A 17758-nucleotide genomic window follows, 5' to 3' on the forward strand; every position below is an offset into this window, starting at 1 on the left:
AGCCGGGAACGTTCAGGAGCTGGTCTGGCCCCGCTCCGCCCTCCACCCCGCCTTCCGCTCAGGGCCACTGGGTCTGGGTTTCTCCTGCCTGAGACACGTGACCTCGGGCCAGGGTCTCTGCCCAAGCCTGGCTCCTCTGCCCTGGCCATGGCCGCAGAGCGCCGGCCACCACACCCCGACACACAGCCGACGCCAGGAAGAAAGAGGGAGGCGAGACCCACGGGAGGGTGGAATTGCTTTTATTGGGGTGGGCGCCGCGGGCCCGCCCATGGTCAGGTTAGTGTTCTGCCCTGAGGCAGCTGGGAGCCCAGTGCCTGCTGCCTGCCCCTGGTTAGTGGAACATGCAAAGCTCAGAAAGTGGAGAAAGGGGTCAAAGCCACCAAGGCAAGGGGCTGGATGGGCAGAAGGGGTGGCACCAGCCTGGGCTGCCCTGTTCAGCATTACCTGGCTGGCACCCCCAGACTCACGGAAGGGCTGAGGCTCCCGGGGAGAGACAGGTGGGCGGGCACACCCCAGGCAGTACTCCGGGGGCCACGGGGCCCAGGGGAGGAGGAAAAGAGAGTCTGCAGAGGCCCCGGCCATGCCTAGCCAGGGCCAGCAGCCCCAAATTCACCGGGGGCGGGGCCTGTCTCCCCCCCAAGGCCTGGGCCCTTGGGGCCTGGAGTACGTAAAGGGACAGAGAAGGCACTTAACTAGGAGCTGAGGTTGAAAGGCAGAAAAGCCAGAGAGAGGTCTGGGGTCTCGGGAGAGAGTGTCAGGGGCTGGAGCAGAGCCTAGGCCAGCTGGTTCTGAAGACTGAACTCTCATCTTCCCATGGGGAAGGGGCTTCTTCGCTGGGCAGACTGGAAGAGATGGCCAACCCAGAACACCCTCCCACCCTGTGAGGCCCACTGAGCGAGCAGGTCAGTCCTGGAAACGAGGAGAAAATGCTGCTAGCCCTGAGGGGCCCTGCTAGGGACGGTGCCCCAGCTCTGGGCAGCTCGGATTGGATTGGCGGCTGGTCGTGGGTGGAGCCAGCCGGTGGGGGGAGGGGAACCTCACCCCAGCAGAACCCTCCCCGGGGAGACAGGAGGCTGGGTTGGGGCCTGGCTCTGGGCCCTCCAAGGCACCTGGCTGTGGTCAGTGACAGGCAGAGAAGAGGAAGGACCTGGGGGTGAGGGGAAGGTAGTCAGTGGGGCTGGACCAGTCCGGTCCCCCAAGACACAGGCTGTCTGGACAGCACGTGTGTTCATATATTCGTCTGGGCTTTTTGGTTAGACTTCAGGCACCGCTTGGGAGAGAAAGACACCTTTAAACATTAAAGAAAGACCCAGGGAGCCTGGCCACGTACATGCAGAGCAGGAGAGCGGGCAGGGGCGAGGGTGTGGGGCAGGCGGTGTCAGGCCGTGGCGGACTCGGGGCCCCCCAGGGAGGTCGCGGACCCCGAGGCGTAGCGGCGGCCGTAGCCCGAGGAGGAGTAGGAGGAGGAAGAGAAGGTCATGGAGAAGCCGGAACCCGTGGCGTCGAAGCTGCCGCGGCGAGAGCCGGCCCGGGAGCCCGTGCGGGAGCCGGTGCGAGAGCCGGCCGTGGAGCCCGAGCCGCTGACGCTGTAGGGGCTGTAGTAGCCTTTGCTGGACTGGGCGGCGGCCTCCAGCAGCCGCAGCCCGGTGCCCTCCTCCACCATGCTGCGCTCCAGCGCGTCCCGGTAGGAGATCTTGAGCTTGGTCTTGGGGCAGGTGAGGTACTTGGAGTAGGCGCTGACGTCGCGCAGCTTCTGGGCGGTGCGGGCGTCCACGGTGCCGCGCTGCAGGGCCTCGTCCAGGGGCACGCGGCCCGGCGTGTCGGGCTCGATCAGGCCGCCGGTCAGGTACTGCACCTCCAGGAAGCGCTGGCCCGCCTCGTAGTAGAGCCAGCCCTTCTTCAGGGCCTGGGCGGCCGACATCTTGGTCTTGGTGCGCGGGTCCTCGAAGCCGCTGAAGGCCTTCTGGGCCAGGTTGATGCGATCCACCATGATCTTGTCCACCAGGCCCTTGTTGACGGCGTCGGTGACGGGGAAGCGTTCGCCGGTGTTGGGGTCGATGATGCCCCCGGTGCAGGCCTGGGCCTCCAGCAGCCGCTGCCCCGTGATGTTGTCCACCAGGTTACGGTGCATGGCTTCCGTGATGGACACCTTCTCCAGCGTCTCTGTGTCGAGGATGCCGGCCACGGGGCCGGTCTCCTCCGTGGGGTCGGACCAGGAGGCCAGCTGGGTCCGGGAGACGGCGGGGCTGATGGGGTAGGAGGAAGAGGACCCCACGGAGGACGAGCGGGAGCGGAAGCCGCCGGCGTTGCCCGAGAGCATGTCGGCAAACTCGGTGATGGAGAGCGTGCCGGCGCGGTACTGGTCCAGCACGGAGCGGTCGATGAGGTTCTTGGTGATGGCCTCGTCGATGTCGTACTGCCGGCCGGAGCGCCGGTCAATGATCATGGACTTGACCACGCCGTCCGAGGAGGAGATGGTGATCTCCTCCCACTCGCACTCCTGCTCCGACAGCTCCAGGTACGTCTGGTGGTCGATGAGGCCCTTGCGGTAGGCCTCGTACACCGACATCTCCTTGCCCGTCTCGGGGTCCACGATCACCACGCGGCGCTTGCGCACCGAGGACTTGGAGGACGTCTTCCGCTCCCGCTTCTTCTCCTTCAGCGGCAGGAGGCACAGGCCCGTCTGGGGGTCGGTGATGCAGCGCTCCATCAGCTGCAGGTAGGTGAGGTTCTCCTCCGTGTTGGGGTCGAAGAAGCCCTTGGTGTCGTCCGAGGGGTCGGTCAGGATCTCGTTCATCTCCTCGTCGAAGAGGCCGCGCTTGTAGGCCACCTCCACGGGCAGCCGGTGGCTCTCCTCGGGGTCGATGATGCCGCCCGTGGCGATCTGGGCCTCCAGCAGGCGGATGCCGTGGTCCTTCAGGATCAGGCCCTTCTTCATGGCCTGGAAGAGGGAGATGAGCTTGCCGGAGTAGGGGTCCTTGTAGCCGGTGACCGCCCGCTCGGCCGATAGCAGCTTGTCCTTGAACTCGGGGCCCACGATGCCCATGCGCACGGCCTCCTCCACGGTCAGCTTGAGCCCCTTGATGGGGTCGATGACGTAGCCCGTAGCCGCCTGGGCCTCCAGGAGCTCGAAGGCCGTGCCCGGGCGGATGATGCCCTTCTTCATGGCCTGGTAGACCGACAGCCGCTCCTTGGTGGCGTCGACGAACACGCCGGCGATGCAGCTGGTCCCCTCGAGGAACTTCTGCAGGTTCTTGGTGACCTCCTCCACGGAGGCCAGGCCCTCCTGCAGCTGCCGGGCGGTGGCCTCGTCCATGACCTGAGAGCGCACCAGCTCCTCCACGGTGATCTGCTTGCGCAGCCCGCGGAAGGTCAGCTTGCGGGCGTCCGAGAGCGGCAGGAGCAGCTGCCCGCTGCCCTCGTCACGGCGGCAGCGCCGCAGCAGCTGCGTGTAGCTGAGCCGCTCGTCCGTGGAGGGGTCCAGGTAGCTGCGCACCTCGCTGGGCTCCGACAGCTGCTCGTACGTGTCCCGGTTGAGGTAGCCGCGCTGGTAGGCCACCTCCAGCGGGAGGTGGAAGCCCAGGCGCGGGTCCACGATGCCGCCCGTGGCCAGCTGCGCGTCCAGCAGCCGCAGGGCTTCCTCCGCGGGGATCAGGTCCTTCTTCATGGCCTGGAAGAGCGAGATGGGCTGCTCCGTGTAGGGGTCGCGGTAGCCGGTCACGGCCCGCTCGGCCGACAGCAGCCGGTCGTGCAGCTCGGGGCCCACCAGGCCTTTCCGCACGGCCTCGTCCACCGTCAGCCGCTCGCCCTTCACCGGGTCCGTCAGGAAGCCCGTGGCCGCCTGCGCCTCCAGCAGCAGGCGGGCCACCTCGGCGCTCAGCAGGCCCCGCTTGAGGGCCTGGTAGACGGTCAGCGTCTGCTGGGAGCCGGGCAGGTAGACGCCCGCCACGCAGCCCGTGCCGTAGAGGTAGCGCCAGACGGACTCGGCCTCCAGGACCTCGCGGAGGCTCTTGGTGCCCTCGCGGAGCAGGCCGTAGGTCTCGCGGGAGATGAGCCGGGCCTCGTGCAGGTCCTCGGCGGTCAGGCGGCGACGCACGTAGTCGTAAGAGGCCAGGTTCTGCTGGCGGATGATCTCGGTCTTCTCGATGATCTCGATGATGATGATGATCATGCGTTCCTTGGTCACCCGGCCGGCCTGGAAGTCGGCCATCAGCCGGGTCCGCTGGTCCTCAGGGATCAGGTCCGACTGCATCACCTCCCACAGGGACATGCTGGAGCTGCCCTGGCCGCCTCCGCCCGGGATGTCGATCTGCGTCTCCTCGAAAGCCCTCCGGGTCTCCTCCTCGGTGTACACCTGCGTGGTCTCCACCACCTCTGCCTTCTCCGCCCCCTTCAGCGGCAGGAGGCGCAGGCCGGTCTCGGGGTCTTCCACACAGCGCTCCAGCAGCTGCAGGTAGGTGAGGTTCTCGTGGGTGTTGGGGTCGAAGAAGCCCTTGGTGTCGTCGCTGGGGTCGGCCAGGACGCGGTTCATCTCCTCGTCGAAGTAGCCGCGCTGGTAGGCCACGTGCACGGGGAGGCGGTGGCTGTGCACGGGGTCGATGATGCCGCCCGTGGCGATCTGGGCCTCTAGCAGGCGGATGCCGTGGTCCCGGAGGACCAGGCCCTTCTTCATGGCCTGGAAGAGGGAGATGGTGCCCCCCGAGTATGGGTCCTTGTAGCCGGTCACGGCCTTCTCGGCCGAAAGCAGTTTCTCGTGCAGCTCGGGGCCCACGACACCCGCCTTCACGGCCTCGTGGACGTACAGTCGCTGGTTCCGCACGGGGTCGATGAGGAAGCCGGTGGCCGCCTGGGCCTCCAGCAGCAGCGTGGCCGTGCTGGGCCGGAGCAGGCCGCGGCGCATGGCCTCGTAGATGGACACCTTCTCCTTGGAGTCCTCCAGGTAGATGCCGGCGAGGCAGCCGCTGCCCTGGAGGAGCGTCCGCACAGAGCCCACCTCCGACAGGTCCTTCACCGACGTCCTGCCGTCCTTGAGCTGCTCAAACTGGGCCTCGCTGAGGACCCCCGAGGCCAGCAGCTCGCCGGCCGGCACCGGGGCCCGGAGGCCGCTGAAGGAGAGCCGCTCCCGCCGCACGGTCTCCACCTCCTCCACGATGGTGATGAGGATCTTGATGACCTTCTCCACGGTGACCTTGCCCGTGCGGAACTGCCGCAGGAGCTCCAGCCGCTGCTCCTCCGTGAAGTACTCCGAGCTGATGAGCTCCCAGATGGTGACCGTCCTGCCCTGGAAGCCGCCGACGGGGACCTCCACAGTGGCCTTCTGGAAGGCCTCCCGGGCCTGGAGCTCGGAGTACAGCTCCTCCTGCCGGGCCCGCGCGGCCTTCTCCGAGAGCGGCAGCAGGCTCAGTCCCGTCAGCGGGTCGGGCCGGCACTGCCGCTGGAGCTGGCTGTAGGTGACCGGCTCCCGTGTCTGGGGGTCGAAGTAGGTCTTGGCATCGTCCCTGGGCGTCGACAAGGCTTGGCTGGTCTCTTTGTCCAGGTAGCCCCGGGCACAGGCGACATCCAGGGGCACGCGATGGCTCTTGCTGGGATCCACGATGCCGCCTGTCGACAGCTGGGCGTCCAGCAGACGGAGACCCTGCTCCTTGGGGATGAGGCCCTTCTTCAGAGCCTGGAACAGGGACACGCTCTGCCCCGAGTACGGGTCCTTATAGCCCGTCACGGCCTTCTCAGCCGACAGCAGCTTCTCGTGCAGCTCCGGCCCCACCAGGCCAGCGCGCACAGCCTCGTCCACGGTCAGCCGCGTGCTTGTAGCGGGGTCAATGACGTGCCCGGTACCGGCCTGGGCTTCCAGCAGGGCCACCGCCCCCTCCGGCTGCAGCAGCTCTTTCTTCAGGGCCTCGTAGATGCTCAGTCTCTGCCCCGCCTCCTCCAGCCACACGCCAGCGATGACGTCGGTGCCCCGCAGCGCCCGCCGCACGGCCTCCACCTCCGCCACCTCTCTCACCGAGCGCTCGCCGCGCTGCAGCTGGCGGTAGAGGTCGTGGTCGATGACCCCGCTCTCCAGCAGCTCGGCGGCGGGCACCAGGGCGCGCAGGCCCTCAAAGCAGAGCTGTCCCTTCTGCTCGTGCTCCTCGACCACCGTGATGACGATCTTGATGATCTTCTCCACGGTGACCTTGCCCGAGCGGAACTGGCGAAGCAGGTCCCGCCGCTGCTCTGCCGTGAAGTACTCCGAGTTGATGAGCTCCCAGATGGTCACCGTCCTGCCCTGAAACCTGCCGAACGGCGCGGACACCGTGGCTTTCTTGAACACGTCCCGGGCCTCTGAATCGGTGTAGACCAGCTCGCCGCCCTTGGCAGCCTGATCTGTGAGCGGCAGGAGGCGCAGGCCGGTCTCGGGGTCTTCCACGCAGCGTTCCAGCAGCTGCAGGTAGGTGAGGTTCTCGTGGGTGTTGGGGTCGAAGAAGCCCTTGGTGTCGTCGCTCGGGTCGGCCAGGACGCGGTTCATCTCCTCGTCGAAGTAGCCGCGCTGGTAGGCCACGTGCACGGGCACGCGGTGGCTGTGCACCGGGTCGATGATGCCGCCCGTGGCGATCTGGGCCTCCAGCAGGCGGATGCCGTGGTCCCTGACAATCAGGTCCTTCTTCATGGCCTGGAAGAGGGAGATCTGCTCCCCGGTGTAAGGGTCCTTGTAGCCGGTGACTGCGCGCTCGGCTGACAGCAGCTTGTGGTGCAGCTCGGGGCCCACGACGCCCTCCTTCACAGCCTCGTTGACCGTCAGCCGGCGGTTGTGCACGGGGTCCAGGAGGAAGCCCGAGGCCGCCTGAGCCTCCAGCAGGATGAGGGCCGTGCCCGGGCTCAGCAGCTGCCGCTGCAGCGCAGCGTACACACTCAGCTTCTCGTCGCCCGGTTTCAGCAGCAGCCCCGCGATACTGCTGCGGCCCTGCAGGTAGCCACGCACGTCCTCCCGCTGCGCGAGCTCGGCCACCGTGGTGCGGCCCTGGGTCAGCCGCTGCAGCTCCTCGGCACTCAGGATGCCCACGTCCAGGAGCTGCTGGGCCGGCACCTTTTTCCGCAGGCCATCGAAGGCGTACTCGGGCTCCGTCTCGGCGGCCGGACCGTCGGGGGCGTCCCGGCCGTTGGGCAGGGCTTTGGCGACGGAGGCCTGGGAGGCGGCCATCTCCTCCGAATGCGCCAGGGCCGCCCGGTGCTCCTCCTCCAGCTGCTGCAGCCGCTCACGCAGCCTCTGGTTCTCCTCGGCCAGCAGCTTCTCCTGCGCCTTGCGCTGCTGCTCCAGGCGCTGCAGCTCCTCCTGCTTGCGCCGCACGCCCTCCTCTGCCTCCCGCTGCTGCCGCCGGGCCTCCTCCATGCTGGCCACCAGCTGCTGCTTCTCCTGCTCCATCTGCCGCTGCTGCCGCTGCTGCTCCTCGCGCAGCTTCTGCGCCTTGGCCACCTCGTCCCGGAACAGCTGCTCCAGCTTGGCCTTCTCCTGCTCGATGAGGCGCTCCCGCTGCAGCAGGCTGTCCTTCTCGGAGAGGAAGGTCTGCTGCAGGGCCTGTGTCTCCTGCAGCAGCTGCTCCTGCTTCACCGTCTGCATCTGCGGAGGAGGAGGGTGGTCACGGATCTCGCCCGGGAGCCCCCCCACCCGGCCGCCCTACGAGCCTGAGGGGCAAGTACCTCCTCTGACTTGAGCTGCAGCAACCTGGCTTCCTGCTTGAGCTTTTCCTTCTCGCGTTCCAGCTCGGCAATAGCCTCCCGCAGGCGTCCTGCATCGTGGTCGCTCTGCTGCCGCTGGATCTCCAGCGTCTGCACCAGCGTCACCTTCTCCTGCGTCGCGAGCTCCGTGCGGTGCAGCTTCTCGCCGATCTCCTCGGCTTGCTTCCGGAAGCGCTGGGCGTCCTCTTCGGCCCGGGCCTGAGCCCGGCTCATCTCGGCCACGCGCAACTTGAGCCGCTCGGCCTCGGCGCTCATCTCCAGCTGCCGCTGCCGCTCCGCCTCCAGGGTGCGCTGGAAGCCCTGCGTCTCCTGCGCCAGCTGCTGCTCCATCTGCTCCTTGTCTTCCTGCAGGCGCCGGGCCTGCTCCTGGGCCAGCTCCTTCTGCTGTTGCAGCAGTTCCGCCTCAGCCTTCAGCCGCGTGGCCTCCTGCACCGCCTGCATTTTCTCTTTCAGCATCTTCTCCGCCAGCGCACGCTGCTGTGCCAAGTCCTCCTCCGCCAGCTGCCGCAGCCGCGCAGCCTCCTGGGCCGCCACACTCAGCCGTGCGGCTTCCTCCGCCACCTGCTTCATCTTCTCGGCCTCCTCCTCCAGGAAGCGCTGCGTGTTGTCTTTGTCGCGCAGAATGAGCGCACGGTTCTCGGCCTCAATGCGCGCCTTGAGTTTGCCAAGCTCCTCCATCTGCACGCGCACCGAGAAAAGCTCCTCTTCCACCTGGCTGCGCTGGCGGGCGGCCTCCGTCACCTCTGCCTTGAGCCGCTGTAGCTCCTCGTCCAAGATGCCTTTCTGATGATCAGTCTCCTCCAGCTTCAGCCGCAGGGTCGTCAGCTCCTGCTCCACCTGCGCCTTCTGCCTCAGCGTCTGCTCTGCGAACTTCTTGTGTTTCTCCATCTCCGCGTCGGCCGCTTGCTTCTGCCGCAGGGCGGCCTGCTCTGCTTGTGCCCGCCGCAACGCCTCCTGCTCGGCTTCCTTACGCAGCTTCTCCGCGGCGGCCTGCGCCTGGGCCCGGGCCTGCGCCTGCTCCTCTGCCGACTGCTTCAGCCGCTCGGCCTCCTCCACCTGCCGCCGAGACTGTGCCGCCTCGCGCTCGGCCTGCTCTCGTGCCTCCTCCGCCTCCTCGGCCGCTCGCCGTGCTGCATCCGCTTCGCTGCGCAACCGCTCCAGCATGCTCTGCTCCTGCTGCAGCGTGTGCTGCAGCTCCTGCTCCTTTTGCTGCACAGTGAACGCATGCGCCTTCTCTTCCGCCTGCAGCCGCTTCTGTGCCGCCTCCTGCGCCAGCTGCAGCTGCCGCGCCGACTCCTGTTCCGCCCGCTCGCGGAGGCGCCGCGCCTCCTCCACCTTGGCCTTGAGCCGCTCCACCTCCTCCAGCGCCGCCTTGCGCTGCCGCGCCGCCTCCTCCTCTGCGGCCAGGCTCTTCTGCACGCGCTCCTCCGCCTCCCGGCGCCGCTGTTCCTCCTCCGCGGCCAGCTGCCGCTGCCGCGCGGCCTCCAACTCCGCCTGCTCCTTACTGCGCAGCGTGTCCTCCGCGTTGCTGCGGATGCGCCCCAGCTCGAGCTCAAGCTCTGCCTTGCCCGCGGCGGCCCGCTCGAAGCTGGCCTTGAGTGACAGGATCTCCTCCTCCACCTGCCGCCGCTGCCTCAGCGTGTCCTCCACCAGCCCCTTCTGCCGCTCCAGCTCGCTCTCCGACGCCTTGCGCAGCTGTGCCAGTCGCTCTTCGATGTCAGCCTTGTGCTGGGCCGCCTGCTCCTCCAGCCGACGGCGCTGGAAGGCCTCGTCTTCTGCCAACCGCCTCAGGCGCTCGTTTTCTGCCTCCTTCTCCTTCAGCGCGATCTCCGCCTCCGTCTTGAGTCGCGTGGCCTCGCTGATGGCCGCCAGCTTCTCTGTCAGCACCCGTTCGGCCTCCGCCCGCTGCCGCGCCGCGTCCTCCTCCGCCAGCTGCCGCTGCCGCTTGGCCTCCTCCGCCAGCGCACGTAAGCGGGCAGCCTCCTCCGCCAGTTCGCGGAACCGACTGGCCTCGGCCTCCAGCCTCTGCTTGGACTTCTCGCTGGTGGAGCGGGACTCCTCCTCGGCCCGTGCCTTGCTGGCCAGCAGCACCTCCATCTCCGCCCGAACCTTGGCTAACTCGGCCTCCAGCTCCTGGCGCTTCTGTGTGGCAGCGGCCGCCTCGATCTGCAGCCGCGCCAACTCCTCCTCCAGCAGTTGGCGTTGCTGCTCCCCTTGTTCCGTCTCAGCCCGCAGACGGATGAGCTCCTGCTCCGCGGCCAGGCGCTGCTGCGCGGTGCCCTCTGCCAGTTGCCGCTGCTTCTCGAGCTCCTGCTCGGCTAGCTCCCGCTGCCGCACCGCCTGTTCCTCCGCCTTGCCGCGCCTGCGCGCCTCCCGCTCAGCCTCTTCCTTCTGTTTTTCCGCCTCGGCCTGGGCCAGGCTCTTCTGCTGTGCGACCTCCTCGGCCTGCAGCCGCAGCCGCAGCGCCTCGTTGGCCTTCAGCTGCCAGCGTTCCAGCTCCCGCTCGGCCTCCTCGCGGGCACGCTCGGCTTCCGCCTGCTGCTGCGCACGCCGCTCGGCCTCCTCCCGCAACTGGGTCACAGTCACGTGCTCTTCCTGCAGCGTGCGCTCCAGCTGCGCCGTCTTCTCTGCAAAGGAGGCGCGCTTGCTCTGTAGTTCTGCCTGCGCACTGCGCTGCGCGGTCTCCAGAGCCACCTGCACCTGGCGGGCCCGCTCAGCCTCCGCCTGCCGCAGCCGCCGGTCTGCCTCCTCCGCCTGTAGCCGCAGCTCCTCCAGCGCCTGCAGGGCCCGCTGCTTCTCGCGAGCAGCCTCAGCTTCCGCCTTGACGCGTAGGGCCAGCTCCGCCTCCGCCTGTCGCTTGCGCTGGGTCTCATCTTGCACCTGCCTCCGTAGGCGTTCCGCTTCCTCTTGCGCCTGCCGCTTCTGTGCCTCCGCCTCCTCCGCACGTGAGCGTAAGGCCTGCAGCTCACCCTCAGCCCCGCTGCGCTGGCGCTCGGTGGTCTCCAGCTGCAGGCGTACCACGCGGATCTCCTCCTCAATGCGCAGCCGGCTGCGTTCGGCCTCTTCCGCCTGCCGGACCTTGGCCTGGATCTCGGCTTCCGAGCTCTGTCGCAGGTGCTGCAGCTCCTCCTGGATGCTGCGCTTCTGCTGCTGCGCATCCACCGCCGCCTCTTCCCGCCTCACCACCTCCTCCTGCATGCGCCGCTGCAATTCCTGTGCCTCCCGCTCTGCCTGAGCCTTTGCCTGTGCGTGCGTTTCCGCCAGCTGCCGCTGCTTCTCCAGCGCAGCCTCCACCTCCGCGAGGCGCTCCCGCTCCTCTGCCCGCTGTTGCTCAGCCAGCCTCTGTGGCCGCGGCAGAGAGAGGGAGAGAACCAGAAAGAGGGGTCAGTGCTGAGCAGCCGCCAGGCCCGCACATGACATGGCACCACCAGAGTCCACTCCAACAGCACGTTGTGAGGGGGGGGGCGGCGGCAGGGAGGACAAAGGTCACAGCCCAGCAAGGGACAGAGCGTGCACCCACCCAGGGCCCTCCGGGCAGCAGCGAGCGTGGCCTGGCCCCACAGTGCTCACCAGCCCCAGGAAGGAGGCTCAGGCGTCCTCCCCTCTTCCTTCAGGCGATGAGACAAGGAGAGAGAGCAAAGCAGGAGGCTCACAAGGCCCGGTGAGCCGCACCACCACACAGCCCTGCCTGAGCGCCATGAACGCATGTGCCCTGGGACCATTCCTGCAGCCCAGGGGGGTAGGGCAGGGTGGCCACCATGGGACAGGAGTGCAGACCTCAGCCAGTTCACAAGAAGGATGCGAAAGCCTACAGCTCTGACCACAGAGGAGAGTATCAGTAGGCCCGACAGTGAAGCCACCCAGGAGGCAGAGAGAAACAGGGACAGCTGGGCACCCCAACCTGCCAAGGCACCTCGGGATACCCCTTACACCCAGCCTCACACCTGGCACCCCAGCTCTTCCAGAGTGGTAGCTATGAAGACAGGTGACACGGAATCTCAAGACAGAACACCATCAGAGCCAGTGGCACAGCAGTGCAAACAGGAGGAGGAGGAGGCACCAGCTACCGCCGAGAGCAGCGCAGCACCAGCTGAGGTGGGACAGGCCGTGCTCAGAGGGGCGCCGGTGGCGTCAGGCAGCAGGGAGTGGGGAGCTGTGCTAGGTGGTGTCAGACGGGCTCCCAGGGGCCGCGTCTCTGCAGCAGGACGCCCCTACCCCCGGGGGGCCATACCTCCTCCTCCTCCATGCGACGCAGAGTCTCACTGATGAACCTGATGTACTGGCTCGTCAGCGTGGTCAGCTCACTGTAGCGGGTGCGCAAGTCCACGTACTGGGGACAGAAGGGAGGGGTCAGCCGGGATCAGCCCTGCCCTGGCTGTGGACCCATAAACCACCCGCCACCACCGTTCCTTGGCTATTACCTCCTGGATGACGCTCTCGGACCCCGACTGGACCTTGGGTTTCTTCGCTGGAGAGGCCACTGGCTCAAGCTGTGCCTTGTATGTGACCAGCTGGAGCTCATAGTCCTGTGGGCAAACACTGGTCAGACCCAGGCTTGCCCTGCCCCTGACTCCGCCAGCCAGACCTGGGCTTGGCGCCACCAGACTGGGCAAGAATGGCAGAAGGGCCCCAGCCAGATGGCTCAGCAGTAGAGCATCGGCCTGGCAAGTGGAAGTCCTGGGTTCGATTTCTGGTCAGGGCACACAGGAGAAGCACCCATCTGCTTCTCTACCCTTCCTCCTCTCCTTCCTCTCTGTCTCTCTCTTCCCTTCCTGCAGCCAAGGCTCCATTGGAGCAAAGTTGGCCCGGGCGCTGAGGATGGCTCTGGCCTCCACCTCAGGTGCCAGAATGGCTCCAGTTGCAATGGAGCAACACTCCAGATGGGCAGAGCATCGCCCCCTGGTGGGCATGCCGGGTGGATCCCGGTCGGGCGCATGCGGGAGTCTGTCTGCCGCCACCCCCCACTTCTAACTTCGGAAAAATACAAAAAAAAAAAAAAAAAAAGAACGGCAGGGGCAGCAGCTCTACCTTGATGGCATTTATGTACTGCTTGGCAAACTTCTGGCACTCCTCCACCTTCTCCCCGTGGCGCTCAATTTCCTCCAGCAGCGCCTAGGGTGGGCAAGTGCGGTCAGCAAGGCCCCGCCCCAACCCTCGCCCCGCCCACCCAGGCCGGCCCACGCCCACCTTCTCCTGCCGCAGCTGCTCCCGGACGGCCCGGCTCTCGGCCAGCGGCATGGCCTGGATCTGCTCCTGCCGCTGCTTGGCGTCCTGCAGCCAGGCGCCCAGGGGGTCCGTGCTCTCCCGGTAGTAGCGCAACTGGCGCCCCAGCTGCTCCAGCTCGCGCTGCCGCAGGTCGGTCTGGGCCAGAACGGCCTGCCAGCGCTCCAGCAGCTGGGCGACCCGCTCCCGCCAGCGCTCGACCTCCACGTCGCGCTCCCCGTGCCGCTGCTGCAGCCGCTCTCCCACCTCCTGCGCCCCCCGCAGCTCGTCCCGCAGGGCATCGAACACGGGCTGCTGCGCCTCCGCCTGGGCCCGCAGCTTCTGTGGGGACCGGAAAGGCGGGTGTCCTGTCAGCTCCAGGCCCTGCTGCTGCAACCTCCCCCCCCCCCCGTGCCCTTCCCCCCAAGCCCCACAAGGCGCTGGCCTGACAGCGGTACCTTGAGCGCAGCCTTGGTGACTTCAAGCTCCGGGAGGGTGGCGGGCACGGCCTGGGCCTCCTTGAGCTGCTCCTCGTGGGCCCTGAGCACCTCCTCAGCCCCCTGCGTGCTGCGGATCACCAGGCTGATGGTCTTGAGCCTGGGGGAGGAAGGCCAGGACTCAGAGCTGGGTGGGGGCGGTCAAGGGGAGAGTGGCTAGAGAACCTCTGGGACACAGGCATGCTTCAGAGCTCGAGCCTGCGTCCTGGAAGGAGGTGGTACTGGCCCGAGGACACCTGTGGCCTGGGAGCTCCCGGCCTTCCAGCCCCAAGGCTGGGCAAGAAGGACACGTGTCAGCCTTTGTGAAGAAAGGATGGTGAAGGGGTGGACATGCTGCCAGCAGTACCATAAGAGGCTATGAAAAGACAAGGCAGCCTGGCCTGTGGTGGCGCAGTGGATCAAGTGTCGACCTGGAACGCTGAGGGTGCCTGTTCAAAGCGCTGGGCTAGGCACACATGAGAAGCAGCTACTGTGAATTGATGCTTCCTCCCCCCGCCTACTCTGTCTAAAAATTAATAAAATCTTTTAAAAGAATAAATACGGCCTGACCAGGCGGTGGCGCAGTGGGTAAAGCGTCAGACTGGGATGCGGAAGACCCAGGTTTGAGACCCTGAGGTTGCCAGCTTGAGTGCGGGCTCATCTGGTTTGAGCAAAAAAAAAACAACAAAAAAAAAACTCACCAGCTTGAGCCCAAGGTCACTGGCTCAAGCAAGGGATTACTCAGTCTGCTGAAGGCCCATGGTTAAGGCACATATGAGAAAGCAATCAATGAACAACTACGGTGTTGCAACGTGCAGCAAAAAACTAATGATTGATGCTTCTCATCTCTCTCTGTTCCTGTCTGTCTGTCCCTGTCTATTCCTCTCTCTCTCTCTCTCTGTCTCTGTAAAAGGAAAAAAAAAAAAAAAAGAATAAATATGCCTGACCTGCAGTGACGCAGTAGATAAAGCATCAACCTGGAATGCTGAGGTCGCCGGCTCAAAGACCTGGGCTTGCCTGGTCAGGCACATACGGGAAGCAAATATGATGAGTTGATGCTTCCTGCTCTTTCCCCCCCCTTTTATCTCTCTCTCTCCTCTCTCAATAAATAAAACTTTTTTAAAAAGTAAATCATTAAAGAATAAGTAAAATAAAACTTAAAAAAAGGAGAAGAAAAAAATGACACATCAGAAACAAAGACACAAGAAACATGCTGGGCCTCGGAGGGTGAGCCCGAGACGGAACGGAGCAGGTGGCGAGTGTTTCACCCCACTTCTGAAAGTGAACCAGTGCACCATGTTTGTGTGCATGCTGGAGTGAACTGCAAAGGACAGAAGAGGGCCCTGGGCTGAGTGGGAAGAGCTGGTGGGAGGAGGGGGCCCTGGCAAGGACTCCACACTTCCCCAGGGGGACTGGGGCCAGTGGAGCCGTGCAGGAAGTGAGTCAGGAAATGGGCGGGTACAGGTCCCCCGGAAAGACATCAGCAGGGCCCCTCTCACAACCAGGGCCCTCGGCCACTGCCTTGCCCACTTACCCTTCCCGTGTGCTTGTCCCCACTGTCCCCTGAGAAGCCGTTCCTTCAAGACTGCTGGCACCATCCCTCCAACCTTGCTGCCCAGGGTCACCTTCCCCGTGGGCGTTCCTCACCCTCCTGGGCTCCCCCCTCTACCAGCACTTGGTTCACACTTTCCTCAGAAACTGCCCAGCGCCTGATGTCACCTGGGTGGGACTCCCCCAAGTCCTCCCTCTCTCAGTCCCCCACCTCAGGGAGCCATCCCCCTCTCACCCCAGGTCTGGTCATCAGGAAGTCCTGCCTTGAAGGCACAGGACTGAACCCGACACCCTCACCCTGGCTTACACCCACCAGCGCTCTCGGCCAAATTCCTCAACAGACGCCACCCACTGGCCTGGCCTGTCCCAGCACAGGGTGGTCAGGATCCCTCGCTCAGCACCCTCCCGGGTTCACAGTCTTGGCCGCAAACAGGTGCACTCACTTCTCCAGGTAGATGGCGGAGAGGCTGCGGACCTGCTCCAGCTTGCCCAGGGTCAGCTCCAGCTCCGAGCGCAGTGTTGGGGCAGCGGGCGATGGCTCGGGCAAGGCCAGGACCTTCTCGGCCTCCTCCGAGAGCCGGGCAACCCCCTTGCCCAGCCCGTCCACCTCAGCCTGTGCTTTCTGAGGAGACAGCGAGGAAGCGGGCTGAGCACAGAGCCCAGCCTCCGCACCCCCTCGGAGGCCCGGCGGGATGGGAAGGACTAGGCGCCGACCTGCTGCTCAGCGATGCGCTGGGCGCACTCCCGTGCGGGCTCCTTGTCCAGCGGCAGGCGCAGGCGGTGCACGGTTCGCGTCTCGCAGGCCTCCAGCTGCAGCCGGATGTCCTTGAGCTCCGAGATGCAGCGATGGCAGCGGGACTCCTCCTGCTCACCTGGGGACATGGCCTGCTCACACGCGGCCCAGCCTCCGCCTGCCCCGCCCACACAGGCCCCGCCCACACAGGCCCCGCCCCTGCCTACCCTGCTCCAGGCTCTGCAGCAGCTGCTGGTAGTGGCGACTGCAGGAGCCGTACTCCCGCTCAGCCTGCAGCCGGTCCTCAGGCCCGAAGCTGCTGGCGTCCTGGCTGTCTCGCAGGAAGGCCTGGTAGTGCAGCTCCAGGGTGCGCAGGGCCTGCCGCTGCTCCTCTGGCTTCAGCGTGCGGAACTGCGGATGGCACATGAGGGGTGAGTACATGGGTGGCTCAGCCCAGGAGGCCCCCACGGCACCCCCTCACGTGGCCCTGTCCTACCGTGACCAGGGACCAGGAGCGGATCAGCTGCAGGTCACGGCTAAAACTCTGCCAGGCCAGAAGGCTCTTCATGTCCACGTAGAGCTGGTGCCACAGTGTGACCAGGGTCTGGTGCTGGGCCTCCAGCCTGGTGGCGGGTCAGAGGTTCAATCAGAGGTCCCAGGCACCCACCAGCTGCCGCCCACTCCCACGCGGCCAGATCCGGGACCACCCACCTGCTGACGGCTTCCAGGGCCTCCTGATTGGGTGGAGGCACGAGGAAGCACACGGAGGGCATGGCGGCCTCGTTGCCCCCGCTGCTGACCACCTTCCAGTGTAAAGGCTGTGCAGGACCCACCAGCTGGCATTCGTCACCTTTGTGCACAGTCACCTGGGACAGCCAGAGATGTCACAGAGTGGCCGAGCCTCCACACCCCGCAGCCATGCCTCTGCTGACCACACCCCTCCGCTGACCACAACCCACTGGCCACACCCCTCCGCTGACCACGCCCCGCCAGCCGCTGGCCTCACCTCCACCTGCTTGAAATCGCACACAGCCAGCAATGGCACGCGGCCCCTTACAGGGTGGGCGGGATTGCGGGGCTTCAGCTGCACGATGGCCTTGGCCCGCTTGGCGAGGCCCGCGAGGTGCCCCTTGTACTCGTTCAGCTGCTCCTTCTCGTCCTGCAGGGGAGAGGAGCTCAGAGACCATCCTGCTTCCAGATGAACATGGGACCAGGCAATTGTTGGTGAAGACCCACACATCCGCCCCGAGCAGTGAGCCTGCACACCAGGCACTGTACCCTGGAATCAGGAGTGCTCCCCACGGCCCCAGTGTGGGGTGCTGGGCACTGGAGATGTGACCAAGGCAGGTCTCCAGAGCTTGGCCTCCAACAGCTCCCACTGACCCGGCCATGACTGAGTACCAGATTACACACTGCATCCTCCAGAATGGGGACCCCAGCTTCACTGTGGCCAAACAACATCCTGTCCCCTCCACACTCCCTTTCCCCCTGCAGGTCACCCACCTCCTCCCATTTGGCCCTCCAAGGGGCCAAACCCACCAAGGACTATCCAAGAATGGTGATCGAAAGTCCACCTTAAAGTTGCCTGCTGTCATGGGCAGCGCGGGTAAGGGGGCCTCCTGGGTCCCACAGCCTTTGCTGACCCCCACTTCTGAGCACAGGAGCCCCAGCCAGCAGAGCTCCCTGCCTTCTCTCGCCTCCATCACAACCCCCAACACCCCCAGAAGCTCGGGTCCCCGGGACCCCTCCTGGCGACCCCACCCCAGCTCCAGACATGCTGCCTCTACCCTCCTCTGCCCAGCACTATCCCTGCCCCAGATGTCAGGCCAAAATGCCAGGGGACTCATATATGGGGAAGAGGCTGAGACCAAGCAGCTGACCCAGGGCCCCGAGGGGCAAGGGTTCCTACCGGCTCTGGCCAAACACCGGCAACCATGGTGCCCCCTGCGCTAGCCTCTCAGTCCTCCACGCCCATCGCGCTGTGCTGACACCCCGCACTGTGCCTCCACCACCGCTCCACCTCCAGAGGGACCGATCCAAGCCCCCGTGTCACCTAGATGCCACCACCACCTCTCCTGGG

At 65.9% G+C, this 17758-nt stretch overlaps 1 protein-coding gene across 18 annotated transcripts in view; it reads right to left on the minus strand.

The window, feature by feature from the left end:
• Positions 1 to 222: 222 nt before the first annotated feature.
• The window catches only part of PLEC (plectin), a 60677-nt gene continuing 43141 nt past the window's right edge, over positions 223 to 17758 (minus strand). For 17 of the 18 annotated variants that reach the window (XM_066379715.1, XM_066379714.1, XM_066379723.1 and 14 more), the window contains 13 exons: positions 16685 to 16837; positions 16390 to 16544; positions 16175 to 16301; positions 15906 to 16089; positions 15660 to 15817; positions 15389 to 15567; positions 13377 to 13515; positions 12904 to 13260; positions 12745 to 12828; positions 12138 to 12242; positions 11948 to 12046; positions 7678 to 11058; positions 223 to 7597 (listed from right to left, as the gene is read on the minus strand). In XM_066379715.1, the coding sequence (XP_066235812.1) occupies positions 1379 to 7597; positions 7678 to 11058; positions 11948 to 12046; positions 12138 to 12242; positions 12745 to 12828; positions 12904 to 13260; positions 13377 to 13515; positions 15389 to 15567; positions 15660 to 15817; positions 15906 to 16089; positions 16175 to 16301; positions 16390 to 16544; positions 16685 to 16837 (11340 nt within the window). In that variant the 3' untranslated portion in view covers positions 223 to 1378. The remainder of the gene's footprint in view (positions 7598 to 7677; positions 11059 to 11947; positions 12047 to 12137; positions 12243 to 12744; positions 12829 to 12903; positions 13261 to 13376; positions 13516 to 15388; positions 15568 to 15659; positions 15818 to 15905; positions 16090 to 16174; positions 16302 to 16389; positions 16545 to 16684; positions 16838 to 17758) is intronic. The other variant, XM_066379731.1, reaches the window with a different exon arrangement.

Source organism: Saccopteryx leptura, chromosome 3, assembly GCF_036850995.1.
Source record: "Saccopteryx leptura isolate mSacLep1 chromosome 3, mSacLep1_pri_phased_curated, whole genome shotgun sequence".
In the NCBI taxonomy this organism is placed as follows: Eukaryota; Metazoa; Chordata; class Mammalia; order Chiroptera; family Emballonuridae; genus Saccopteryx; species Saccopteryx leptura.